The sequence below is a fragment of the Pelobates fuscus genome, chromosome 9 (genome assembly GCF_036172605.1).
Source record: "Pelobates fuscus isolate aPelFus1 chromosome 9, aPelFus1.pri, whole genome shotgun sequence".
Lineage (NCBI taxonomy): Eukaryota > Metazoa > Chordata > Amphibia > Anura > Pelobatidae > Pelobates > Pelobates fuscus.
The window spans coordinates 171,300,502-171,315,171 of NC_086325.1; the positions used below are offsets into that span (position 1 = coordinate 171,300,502).

The window sequence follows — 14,670 nt, forward strand, 5'->3', positions numbered from 1 at the left end:
TATATTGATATATTTTATGATGGGAGCCCGCTCTGTATAGTGTTAGCTGTATATATTGATATATTTTATGATGGGAGCCTGCTCCGTATAGTGTTAGCTGTATATATTGATATATTTTATGATGGGAGCCTGCTCCGTATAGTGTTAGCTGTATATATTGATATATTTTATGATGGGAGCCCGCTCCGTATAGTGTTAGCTGTATATATTGATATATTTTATGATGGGAGCCCGCTCCGTATAGTGTTAGCTGTATATATTGATATATTTTATGATGGGAGCCCGCTCCGTATAGTGTTAGCTGTATATATTGATATATTTTATGATGGGAGCCCGCTCCGTATAGTGTTAGCTGTATATATTGATATATTTTATGATGGGAGCCTGCTCTGTATAGTGTTAGCTGTATATATTGATATATTTTATGATGGGAGCCTGCTCCGTATAGTGTTAGCTGTATATATTGATATATTTTATGATGGGAGCCTGCTCCGTATAGTGTTAGCTGTATATATTGATATATTTTATGATGGGAGCCTGCTCCGTATAGTGTTAGCTGTATATATTGATATATTTTATGATAGGAGCCCGCTCCGTATAGTGTTAGCTGTATATATTGATATATTTTATGATGGGAGCCTGCTCCGTATAGTGTTAGCTGTATATATTGATATATTTTATGATGGGAGCCTGCTCCGTATAGTGTTAGCTGTATATATTGATATATTTTATGATGGGAGCCTGCTCCGTATAGTGTTAGCTGTATATATTGATATATTTTATGATAGGAGCCCGCTCCGTATAGTGTTAGCTGTATATATTGATATATTTTATGATGGGAGCCCGCTCTGTATAGTGTTAGCTGTATATATTGATATATTTTATGATGGGAGCCTGCTCCGTATAGTGTTAGCTGTATATATTGATATATTTTATGATGGGAGCCTGCTCCGTATAGTGTTAGCTGTATATATTGATATATTTTATGATAGGAGCCCGCTCTGTATAGTGTTAGCTGTATATATTGATATATTTTATGATAGGAGCCCGCTCTGTATAGTGTTAGCTGTATATATTGATATATTTTATGATGGGAGCCTGCTCCGTATAGTGTTAGCTGTATATATTGATATATTTTATGATGGCAGCCTGCTCCGTATAGTGTTAGCTGTATATATTGATAGATTTTATGATGGGAGCCCGCTCCGTATAGTGTTAGCTGTATATTTTGATATATTTTATGATGGGAGCCTGCTCCGTATAGTGTTAGCTGTATATATTGATATATTTTATGATGGGAGCCTGCTCCGTATAGTGTTAGCTGTATATATTGATATATTTTATGATGGGAGCCCGCTCCGTATAGTGTTAGCTGTATATATTGATATATTTTATGATGGGAGCCCGCTCCGTATAGTGTTAGCTGTATATATTGATATATTTTATGATGGGAGCCTGCTCCGTATAGTGTTAGCTGTATATATTGATATATTTTATGATGGGAGCCTGCTCCGTATAGTGTTAGCTGTATATATTGATATATTTTATGATGGGAGCCCGCTCCGTATAGTGTTAGCTGTATATATTGATATATTTTATGATGGGAGCCTGCTCCGTATAGCGTTAGCTGTATATATTGATATATTTTATGATGGGAGCCTGCTCCGTATAGTGTTAGCTGTATATATTGATATATTTTATGATGGGAGCCTGCTCCGTATAGTGTTAGCTGTATATATTGATATATTGTGTGATGAGAGCCTGCTCCATACAATGTGAGGATTGCACAGTATGCCATTGTATGTTCCAGCTCTTCCTGGCAGTATGGCACCAGCCCCCGAGGAGAAGATGGCCACGGTGTGCCAGGAGCTTGATCTACTCACTCTCAGGCTCATGGACCAACTGGAACTACTCCGAAATAAGAGAACGTCCCTGAACCAGCTGATTGAGAAGGTGAGATGGCGCTGTCACTTTGCAGGTTATGGTTTTAATTACTCCATTTTGTCCCTCTATTTCTTGTTTTTATTTTTTTGAAATTCAACTTCGTGTTTTTAGATATAGATAGATATATATATTATGAAAAAGTATGGACTGCTATTTTTCATGGGGAGCGTGATGTTTCGCAATGGGCGGAGTCTAAGCAAAATTCAGTTTTAATTGCTAATTTACCCACAATCCATCAGTCACAGGAATCTAACTGAAGGCAAACCTACAGTCGCTATGCAGAGAGGAAAAGAAAATGGCAGCACCCCGTTAAGTAGAGATAGTAAGTAAAGGCAGAAGGTAAAGAGGGGAGTAAGTAAATGAAGACATGACAGGGTGTCTGTGACGGAGTCCCCTGTACCCCCACTGGGTTCCGCTGCCAGGGAACGGATAGGGGATTAGTTCTATGCGCTCCTAGGGGCTGGACGACACACATCCGCAGCGACCAATCGGCACTTGTGCCAACTTATCAGGAGAATGGTGCGAACCCAGTTTGAATGGGCGCTCCTTCTCCCATTGGTCGGCACTGACTTCCAAGCGGCCAGTGGGACGCCTGAGGCTGCAAAGCTGACTCACAGCTCCAGGAATTCTGCTTCTCTCTCCGGTCGATACCTCCACTTGGGTAGCACTCGAGAGAGCGCTCTTTGGGCAGCTACAAGCCTGGCCTCACAGCTCCCAGGTAGGGAGAGCATTGATTATAGCTCCGTTAGGAGCAGGTAGGGCTATCCGAACCGCCAGTACCCCAACAGTGTCCCCACCAACCCCAGGGACCCGTTCGTGGAGTCCTGTTGCGAAGATCCCGCAAGGGAAGCGTATCCTTTCGGGATACGAATGCTCCTCCTAGATGGCGTTCACCTATTCGAATGGCGGCCACCCAGGGGAGCCCTCATTAATTACTTCCATTGCGGTTTCACGCTTATGTTGCAGGTGCAAACATTCTGATTGGTGTGAACATTCTAATAGGGTACCGGGGTGGTCCACGTTTGGGAGACGAACGGGTTCCGATCACGTGAGCTCTCCTGAACGGTCAACAGGGTATACAACACAAAATACATGGGGAACCGTACATTACACAGGAGGCTAGTGGGCTAGTACAGCAAGGGTTATTCAAACCAAATCCTGGGCTTTATGAAAACACTTGCTTGTGATTGGAGTAACCTTTTAGCTTGCTCTACCAGTGGGCATACTTTGTGCATATGTGAAAACCCCAAGCTTGTGTTTTGTTAATGCAGATGGGTGTGAGTTGGTTCTGTTTTTGGCGGTTGCTATACTTTGAATTGGATTGCTGATTTGACACCAGACATCATATTTTAAAAGGTGAGATGTGTTAATATACATATCGTGCTGTATTCCTTGTCCCCTAGGGCTGGCTTTCCCTATCTCAGTCTCGATATTCAATGGGGAATAAGTTTGTGTCATCTCTCCAGTACAAGCAGGACATGGCGCCATCGGTTGTGGTTCTGGAAAGGTGAGTCCTCAGATGTGGCTCTAATACGCAGATAAAACAGGCAGTATATAGAATGGAGAGCAGGCGCACAGGGATGTGACGTTCTCTATTATTGTTAAATATATATTAGGTTTCCGTATGACAGACACGTTTCGCTGTCTGCTGGGAAAACACTTTATAAAATACTGCTGGTCCTGCAGTGGCGGATCCAGAGCCTGATCTCGGGAGGGGCACTTGTAGATTATTTAAAGAAATAATCCAGGCACAATTACCACTACAGCTCAGTGTAGTAGTTATGGCGCCCGTAGTGCCAGGATCCCATCCCAGAGTAAGTAGTCAAACCGTTTATGAACAGATTGACATCTTACCTGGGGTCTGCTGGGATATAGGGCATAGGAGCAGTGGTATGTTTTAGGGGTGAAGTGTGTGTGTGAAAGGTGCAGTGTGTGTGCGAGTGCGTGAGGGCGGCAGTGTATGTCAGGGTTGCAGTGTGTGTGTTAGGGGACAGTGTATGTGTGGGGCAGTGTGTGTGTGAGAGTTGCAGTGTGTGTGTGTATGGGGGGCAGTGTGTGTGTATGGGGGGCAGTGTGTGTGTATGGGGGTGCAGTGTGTGTGTGTAGAGGCAAAACTGCAACAAAGGGCACAAACAGTAAGAATGAGAACATTTTAGCCTGAAAACACATGGCTCCCCCCATTGTATCACATGGCTCCCCCCATTGTATCACATGGCTCCCCCCATTGTATCACATGGCTCCCCCCATTGTATCACATGGCTCCCCCCATTGTATCACATGGCTCCCCCCATTGTATCACATGGCTCCCCCCATTGTATGGCATGGCTCCCCCCATTGTATGGCATGGCTCCCCCCATTGTATGGCATGGCTCCCCCCATTGTATGGCATGGCTCCCCCCATTGTATCGCATGGCTCCCCCCATTGTATCGCATGGCTCCCCAATTGTATCGCATGGCTCCCCCCATTGTATGGCATGGCTCCCCCCATTGTATCACATGGCTCCCCCATTGTATCACATGGCTCCCCCATTGTATCACATGGCTCCCCCCTTTGTATCCCATGGCTCCCCCCATTGTATCACATGGCTCCCCCCATTGTATCACATGGCTCCCCCCATTGTATCACATGGCTCCCCCCATTGTATCACATGGCTCCCCCCATTGTATCACATGGCTCCCCCATTGTATCACATGGCTCCCCCCATTGTATCACATGGCTTCCCCCATTGTATCACATGGCTCCCCCCATTGTATCACATGGCTCCCCCCATTGTATCACATGGCTCCCCCCATTGTATCACATGGCTTCCCCCATTGTATCACATGGCTCCCCCCATTGTATCACATGGCTCCCCCCATTGTATCACATGGCTCCCCCCATTGTATCACTTGGCTCCCCCCATTGTATCACATGGCTCCCCCCATTGTATGGCATGGCTCCCCCCATTGTATGGCATGGCTCCCCCCATTGTATGGCATGGCTCCCCCCATTGTATGGCATGGCTCCCCCCATTGTATGGCATGGCTCCCCCCATTGTATGGCATGGCTCCCCCCATTGTATGGCATGGCTCCCCCCATTGTATGGCATGGCTCCAACCATTGTATCGCATGGCTCCCCCATTGTATCACATGGCTCCCCCCATTGTATCACATGGCTCCCCCCATTGTATCACATGGCTCCCCCCATTGTATCACATGGCTCCCCCCATTGTATCACATGGCTCCCCCCATTGTATCACATGGCTCCCCCCATTGTATCACATGGCTCCCCCATTGTATCACATGGCTCCCCCATTGTATCACATGGCTCCCCCATTGTATCACATGGCTCCCCCCATTGTATCACATTTCTCCCCCCATTGTATCACATGGCTTCCCCCATTGTATCACATGGCTCCCCCCATTGTATCACATGGCTCCCCCCATTGTATCACATGGCTCCCCCCATTGTATCACATGGCTCCCCCATTGTATCACACGGCTCCCCCATTGTATCACATGGCTCCCCCCATTGTATGACATGGCTCCCCCCATTGTATGACATGGCTCCCCCCATTGTATGACATGGCTCCCCCCATTGTATGACATGGCTCCCCCCATTGTATGACATGGCTCCCCCATTGTATGACATGGCTCCCCCCATTGAATCACATGGCTCCCCCCATTGTATGACATGGCTCCCCCCATTGTATCACATGGCTCCCCCAATTGTATCACATGGCTCCCCCCATTGTATCACATGGCTCCCCCAATTGTATCACATGGCTCCCCCAATTGTATCACATGGCTCTCCCCATTGTATCACATGGCTCTCCCCATTGTATCACATGGCTCCCCCATTGTATCACATGGCTCCCCCATTGTATCACATGGCTCCCCCATTGTATCACATGGCTCCCCTCATTGTATGACATGCCCCCCCATTGTATGACATGGCTCCCCCCCATTGTATGACATGGCTCCCCCCATTGTATGACATGGCTCCCCCCATTGTATGACATGGCTCCCCCCATTGTATGACATTGCTCCCCCATTGTATGACATGGCTCCCCCCATTGTATGACATGGCTCCCCCCATTGTATCACATGGCTCCCCCAATTGTATCACATGGCTCCCCCCATTGTATCACATGGCTCCCCCCATTGTATCACATGGCTCCCCCCATTGTATCACATGGCTCCCCCCATTGTATCACATGGCTCCCCCCATTGTATCACATGGCTCCCCCCATTGTATCACATGGCTCATGGCCGTCAATGCTTTGATATCCTACTAATCTGATTTCTCCATCTGTTCTTTATGACTTCCATTTGCCAGCTGTGCACCTGATGGGAATACGTCGTTTGAAGTGGAACGTGCTTCCCCTACAGCGCTAATGGCCACGAAGAGCGTGGATCACAGGGCAGTGGAGGAAATTGGCGCTACCGAACCAAGTATGTAACGTGACTTTCTATGTATTATTTAATGTCTGCACAAATTCCATATTACATATTATACCCTATTCGTGGAGCGTCTGTGTATAAAAGGTGGTTTCTTACCCTCTTGCAATCTATCTTGTAGGAGGTTCATAGTAGCAATATATGTCAAATATAAAACATAAACAGAACAATATATAGTGTGGATGGTAATCTAATCCTCCACAAAGCAAAGACAAATAGATACTCACATCAGGTAGAGACCAAAACCGCAATCCTAGATCACTTTGTGTGCGGCTATACATTAAGGTAACATAGGGGGAAAGTATCCAGACATTTATACATTAAGGTAACATAGGGGGAAAGTATCCAGACATTTATACATTAAGGTAACATAGGGGGAAAGGATCCAGACATTTATACATTAAGGTAACATAGGGGGAAAGGATCCAGACATTTATACATTAAGGTAACATAGGGGGAAAGGATCCAGACATTTATACATTAAGGTAACATAGGGGGAAAGGATCCAGACATTTATACATTAAGGTAACATAGGGGGAAAGGATCCAGACATTTATACATTAAGGTAACATAGGGGGAAAGGATCCAGACATTTATACATTAAGGTAACATAGGGGGAAAGGATCCAGACATTTATACATTAAGGTAACATAGGGGGAAAGGATCCAGACATGTAAACATTAAGGTAACATAGGGGGAAAGTATCCAGACATTTATACATTAAGGTAACATAGGGGGAAAGGATCCAGACATTTATACATTAAGGTAACATAGGGGGAAAGGATCCAGACATTTATACATTAAGGTAACATAGGGGGAAAGTATCCAGACATTTATACATTAAGGTAACATAGGGGGAAAGGATCCAGACATGTATACATTAAGGTAACATAGGGGGAAAGTATCCAGACATTTATACATTACGGTAACATAGGGGAAAGGATCCAGACATTTATACATTAAGGTAACATAGGGGGAAAGGATCCAGACATTTATACATTAAGGTAACATAGGGGGAAAGTATCCAGACATTTATACATTAAGGTAACATAGGGGGAAAGGATCCAGACATTTATACATTAAGGTAACATAGGGGAAAGTATCCAGACATTTATACATTAAGGTAACATAGGGGGAAAGGATCCAGACATTTATACATTACGGTAACATAGGGGGAAAGGATCCAGACATTTATACATTACGGTAACATAGGGGGAAAGGATCCAGACATTTATACATTAAGGTAACATAGGGGGAAAGGATCCAGACATTTATACATTAAGGTAACATAGGGGGAAAGTATCCAGACATTTATACATTAAGGTAACATAGGGGGAAAGTATCAAGACATTTATACATTACGGTAACATAGGGGGAAAGGATCCAGACATGTATACATTAAGGTAACATAGGGGGAAAGAATCAAGACATTTATACATTACGGTAACATAGGGGGAAAGGATCCAGACATGTATACATTAAGGTAACATAGGGGGAAAGTATCCAGACATTTATACATTAAGGTAACATAGGGGGAAAGGATCCAGACATTTATACATTAAGGTAACATAGGGGGAAAGTGTCCAGACATTTATACATTAAGGTAACATAGGGGGAAAGGATCCAGACATTTATACATTAAGGTAACATAGGGGGAAAGGATCCAGACATTTATACATTAAGGTAACATAGGGGGAAAGTATCCAGCCATTTATACATTACGGTAACATAGGGGGAAAGTATCCAGACATTTATACATTAAGGTAACATAGGGGGAAAGGATCCAGACATTTATACATTAAGGTAACATAGGGGGAAAGTATCCAGACATTTATACATTAAGGTAACATAGGGGGAAAGGATCCAGACATTTATACATTAAGGTAACATAGGGGGAAAGTATCCAGACATTTATACATTAAGGTAACATAGGGGGAAAGGATCCAGACATGTATACATTACGGTAACATAGGGGAAAGGATCCAGACATTTATACATTAAGGTAACATAGGGGGAAAGTATCCAGACATTTATACATTAAGGTAACATAGGGGGAAAGTATCCAGACATTTATACATTACGGTAACATAGGGGAAAGGATCCAGACATTTATACATTAAGGTAACATAGGGGGAAAGGATCCAGACATTTATACATTAAGGTAACATAGGGGGAAAGTATCCAGACATTTATACATTAAGGTAACATAGGGGGAAAGGATCCAGACATTTATACATTAAGGTAACATAGGGGAAAGTATCCAGACATTTATACATTAAGGTAACATAGGGGGAAAGGATCCAGACATTTATACATTACGGTAACATAGGGGGAAAGGATCCAGACATTTATACATTACGGTAACATAGGGGGAAAGGATCCAGACATTTATACATTAAGGTAACATAGGGGGAAAGTATCCAGACATTTATACATTAAGGTAACATAGGGGGGAAGTATCCAGACATGTATACATTAAGGTAACATAGGGGGAAAGGATCCAGACATTTATACATTAAGGTAACATAGGGGGAAAGTATCCAGACATTTATACATTAAGGTAACATAGGGGGAAAGTATCCAGACATTTATACATTAAGGTAACATAGGGGGAAAGGATCCAGACATTTATACATTAAGGTAACATAGGGGAAAGTATCCAGACATTTATACATTAAGGTAACATAGGGGGAAAGGATCCAGACATTTATACATTACGGTAACATAGGGGGAAAGGATCCAGACATTTATACATTACGGTAACATAGGGGGAAAGGATCCAGACATTTATACATTAAGGTAACATAGGGGGAAAGTATCCAGACATTTATACATTAAGGTAACATAGGGGGAAAGTATCCAGACATTTATACATTAAGGTAACATAGGGGGAAAGAATCAAGACATTTATACATTACGGTAACATAGGGGGAAAGGATCCAGACATTTATACATTAAGGTAACATAGGGGGAAAGTATCCAGACATTTATACATTAAGGTAACATAGGGGGAAAGGATCCAGACATTTATACATTAAGGTAACATAGGGGGAAAGTATCCAGACATTTATACATTAAGGTAACATAGGGGGAAAGGATCCAGACATTTATACATTAAGGTAACATAGGGGGAAAGGATCCAGACATTTATACATTAAGGTAACATAGGGGGAAAGGATCCAGACATTTATACATTAAGGTAACATAGGGGGGAAGTATCCAGACATTTATACATTACGGTAACATAGGGGGAAAGGATCCAGACATTTATACATTACGGTAACATAGGGGGAAAGGATCCAGACATTTATACATTAAGGTAACATAGGGGGAAAGTATCCAGACATTTATACATTAAGGTAACATAGGGGGAAAGTATCCAGACATTTATACATTAAGGTAACATAGGGGGAAAGGATCCAGACATTTATACATTAAGGTAACATAGGGGGAAAGTATCCAGACATTTATACATTAAGGTAACATAGGGGGAAAGGATCCAGACATTTATACATTAAGGTAACATAGGGGAAAGTATCCAGACATTTATACATTAAGGTAACATAGGGGGAAAGGATCCAGACATTTATACATTACGGTAACATAGGGGGAAAGGATCCAGACATTTATACATTACGGTAACATAGGGGGAAAGGATCCAGACATTTATACATTAAGGTAACATAGGGGGAAAGTATCCAGACATTTATACATTAAGGTAACATAGGGGGAAAGTATCCAGACATTTATACATTAAGGTAACATAGGGGGAAAGAATCAAGACATTTATACATTACGGTAACATAGGGGGAAAGGATCCAGACATTTATACATTAAGGTAACATAGGGGGAAAGTATCCAGACATTTATACATTAAGGTAACATAGGGGGAAAGGATCCAGACATTTATACATTAAGGTAACATAGGGGGAAAGGATCCAGACATTTATACATTAAGGTAACATAGGGGGAAAGGATCCAGACATTTATACATTAAGGTAACATAGGGGGAAAGGATCCAGACATTTATACATTACGGTAACATAGGGGGAAAGGATCCAGACATTTATACATTACGGTAACATAGGGGGAAAGGATCCAGACATTTATACATTAAGGTAACATAGGGTGAAAGTATCCAGACATTTATACATTACGGTAACATAGGGGGAAAGGATCCAGACATTTATATCTTATGGTAACATAGGGGGAAAGGATCCAGACATTTATACATTAAGGTAACATAGGGGGAAAGGATCCAGACATTTATACATTAAGGTAACATAGGGGGAAAGTATCCAGACATTTATACATTAAGGTAACATAGGGGGAAAGGATCCAGACATTTATACATTAAGGTAACATAGGGGGAAAGTATCCAGCCATTTATACATTACGGTAACATAGGGGGAAAGGATCCAGACATTTATATCTTATGGTAACATAGGGGCAAAGGATCCAGACATTTATACATTAAGGTAACATAGGGGGAAAGGATCCAGACATTTATACATTACGGTAACATAGGGGGAAAGGATCCAGACATTTATACATTAAGGTAACATAGGGGGAAAGGATCCAGACATTTATACATTAAGGTAACATAGGGGAAAGTATCCAGACATTTATACATTAAGGTAACATAGGGGGAAAGGATCCAGACATTTATACATTAAGGTAACATAGGGGGAAAGGATCCAGACATTTATACATTACGGTAACATAGGGGGAAAGGATCCAGACATTTATACATTAAGGTAACATAGGGGGAAAGGATCCAGACATTTATACATTAAGGTAACATAGGGGGAAAGTATCCAGACATTTATACATTAAGGTAACATAGGGGGAAAGGATCCAGACATTTATACATTAAGGTAACATAGGGGGAAAGGATCCAGACATTTATACATTAAGGTAACATAGGGGGAAAGGATCCAGACATTTATACATTAAGGTAACATAGGGGGAAAGGATCCAGACATTTATACATTAAGGTAACATAGGGGGAAAGTATCCAGACATTTATACATTAAGGTAACATAGGGGGAAAGGATCCAGACATTTATACATTAAGGTAACATAGGGGGAAAGTATCCAGACATTTATACATTAAGGTAACATAGGGGAAAGGATCCAGACATTTATACATTAAGGTAACATAGGGGGAAAGGATCCAGACATTTATACATTAAGGTAACATAGGGGGAAAGTATCCAGACATTTATACATTAAGGTAACATAGGGGGAAAGTATCCAGCCATTTATACATTACGGTAACATAGGGGGAAAGGATCCAGACATTTATATCTTATGGTAACATAGGGGGAAAGGATCCAGACATTTATACATTACGGTAACATAGGGGGAAATGATCCAGACATTTATACATTAAGGTAACATAGGGGGAAAGTATCCAGACATTTATACATTAAGGTAACATAGGGGGAAAGGATCCAGACATTTATACATTACGGTAACATAGGGGGAAAGGATCCAGACATTTATACATTAAGGTAACATAGGGGGAAAGGATCCAGACATTTATACATTAAGGTAACATAGGGGGAAAGGATCCAGACATTTATACATTACGGTAACATAGGGGGAAAGGATCCAGACATTTATACATTAAGGTAACATAGGGGGAAAGGATCCAGACATTTATACATTAAGGTAACATAGGGGGAAAGTATCCAGACATTTATACATTAAGGTAACATAGGGGGAAAGGATCCAGACATTTATACATTAAGGTAACATAGGGGGAAAGTATCCAGACATTTATACATTAAGGTAACATAGGGGGAAAGGATCCAGACATTTATACATTACGGTAACATAGGGGGAAAGGATCCAGACATTTATACATTACGGTAACATAGGGGGAAAGGATCCAGACATTTATACATTAAGGTAACATAGGGGGAAAGGATCCAGACATGTATACATTAAGGTAACATAGGGGGAAAGAATCAAGACATTTATACATTACGGTAACATGGGGGAAAGGATCCAGACATGTATACATTACGGTAACATAGGGGGAAAGGATCCAGACATTTATACATTACGGTAACATAGGGGGAAAGGATCCAGACATTTATACATTAAGGTAACATAGGGGGAAAGTATCCAGACATTTATACATTAAGGTAACATAGGGGGAAAGGATCCAGACATTTATACATTAAGGTAACATAGGGGGAAAGGATCCAGACATTTATACATTACGGTAACATAGGGGAAAGGATCCAGACATTTATACATTAAGGTAACATAGGGGGAAAGGATCCAGACATTTATACATTAAGGTAACATAGGGGGAAAGGATCCAGACATTTATACATTAAGGTAACATAGGGGAAAGTATCCAGACATTTATACATTAAGGTAACATAGGGGGAAAGGATCCAGACATTTATAAATTAAGGTAACGCTTTCCAATCTCCGAGGGAGAGACATTTAGAATGGTACAATGTGTCATACTGGCGGAATCCGCTTATAGCTACACTATCATTATATATATATATATATAAAATATTAAAGGGCCAGCCAGGCTGGAACTAGCACTGTCCTGGGAATGCATTAAATGGGAAGAAATAAAGTCTCTCTAGGGCAGCTCTGTGCACTTAGTGCGGAGGGGGGTGTGACACTGGGTGGGTGGGTGGGGGGTGCTATGACCCTGGGTTGCCCCCCCTCCCTCCCCCCATGGCAGTCAGGGTGCTCTCTCTCACACTAAGAGCAGCTGAACTTGCCGCACGGAAAGAAAGTAGGGGCGGGGCTAAGCAGAACCGGGGGCGGAGCCAAGCGTCGGCGGGGCTTGATACTGCCCTTACTGGCTGCTGTCACTGCTGCACATGGAGGTGCAGTAAGATGGAATCCCTGCCTCTCCACAGGCTTCAGGGAATCCACTCCTCCTCCAGCCCACTGTCTGTCAGTAACAGTGTGTGACTGTGTGTGTGTGTCTGTGTGACTGTGTGTGTGTGTCTCTGTGTAACTGTGTGCGTGTGTCTCTGTGTGACTGTGTGTGTGTGTCTCTGTGTGACTGTGTGTGTGTCTCTGTGTAACTGTGTGTGTCTGTGTGACTGTGTGTGTGTGTCTCTGTGTGACTGTGTGTGTGTCTCTGTGTAACTGTGTGCGTGTGTCTGTGTGACTGTGTGTGTGTGTCTCTGTGTAACTGTGTGTGTGTGTCTCTGTGTGACTGTGTGTGTGTCTCTGTGTAACTGTGTGTCTCTGTGTAACTGTGTGTGTGTGTCTCTGTGTAACTGTGTGCGTGTGTGTCTGTGTGACTGTGTGCGTGTCTCTGTGTAACTGTGTGCGTGTGTGTCTGTGTGACTATGTGTGTGTCTCTGTGTGACTGTGTGCGTGACTGTCTGTCTATGACTGTGTGTGACTACCTGTAACTGACTGTGTGTGTGTAACTGTCTGCCTATAACTGTGTGTGTGACTGCATGTGACTATGTATGTGTGACTATCTGCCTGTGACTGTTTGATGTTGCCTGTAACCGTGTGTATCTATCTGCATAGGCATGTGCACGGGGTGTGCCTGGACATACCCTTATCCCTGCGGCACGCGCTGTGTGCCTCCCTCCGTGGGCCGGTGAGGGAGATCAAAGATCTACCTCACCGGCCCACAGCAGCATGGTGGGAGGCAGGAGAGGATCCGGGGGGAGCTCTAGCCAGCAGCTCCGCCAGCTTCCTCTCGCAAGATCTGAGCATTGCCACGACAACGCTCAGATCTCGCAAGAGTCAACTCTAGCCCTGCAGGCTGCGGGGCTAACGTTCACTCACCACTGGACCACCAGGGATGGCAGCAGCACGGTTCACCCCTCCCTACATAAGGCAAGAAGGTGAGCGGGGATATTAACTAAACGGCCCACCCACCTCCACACAATACACACAAACAGCACCCACACACATACACACACACTCTAACAGCACCCTCACACATACACATATAGCCCCCTCACACTAACAGCACCCTCACACTAACAGCACCCTTACACACATAGTATGTGTGTGTATGTGTGTGAGGGTGCTGTGTGTGTGTGAGGGTGCTGTTAGTGTGTGTGTGTGTGTGTGTGTGTATGTGTAAGGGTGCTGTTACACACACACACTAACAGCACCCTCACACATACACACACAGCACCCTCACACTAACAGCACCCTTACACACACAGCACCCTTACACATACACACACAAACGCACACACTAACAGCACCCTCACACACACACACAGCACCCTCACAAACAAACACACACAGCACTCTTACACACACAC

General features: G+C 43.2%; 1 protein-coding gene across 1 annotated transcript in view; it reads left to right on the plus strand.

Moving 5' to 3' along the window:
- Positions 1–14,670, plus strand: part of CCDC115 (coiled-coil domain containing 115) — a 32,026-nt gene that overhangs the window by 6,917 nt on the left and 10,439 nt on the right. The window contains exons 2-4 of the mRNA XM_063433151.1: positions 1,811–1,953; positions 3,348–3,451; positions 6,264–6,379. Coding sequence (XP_063289221.1) covers positions 1,825–1,953; positions 3,348–3,451; positions 6,264–6,379 — 349 coding nt within the window. The 5' untranslated portion in view covers positions 1,811–1,824. The remainder of the gene's footprint in view (positions 1–1,810; positions 1,954–3,347; positions 3,452–6,263; positions 6,380–14,670) is intronic.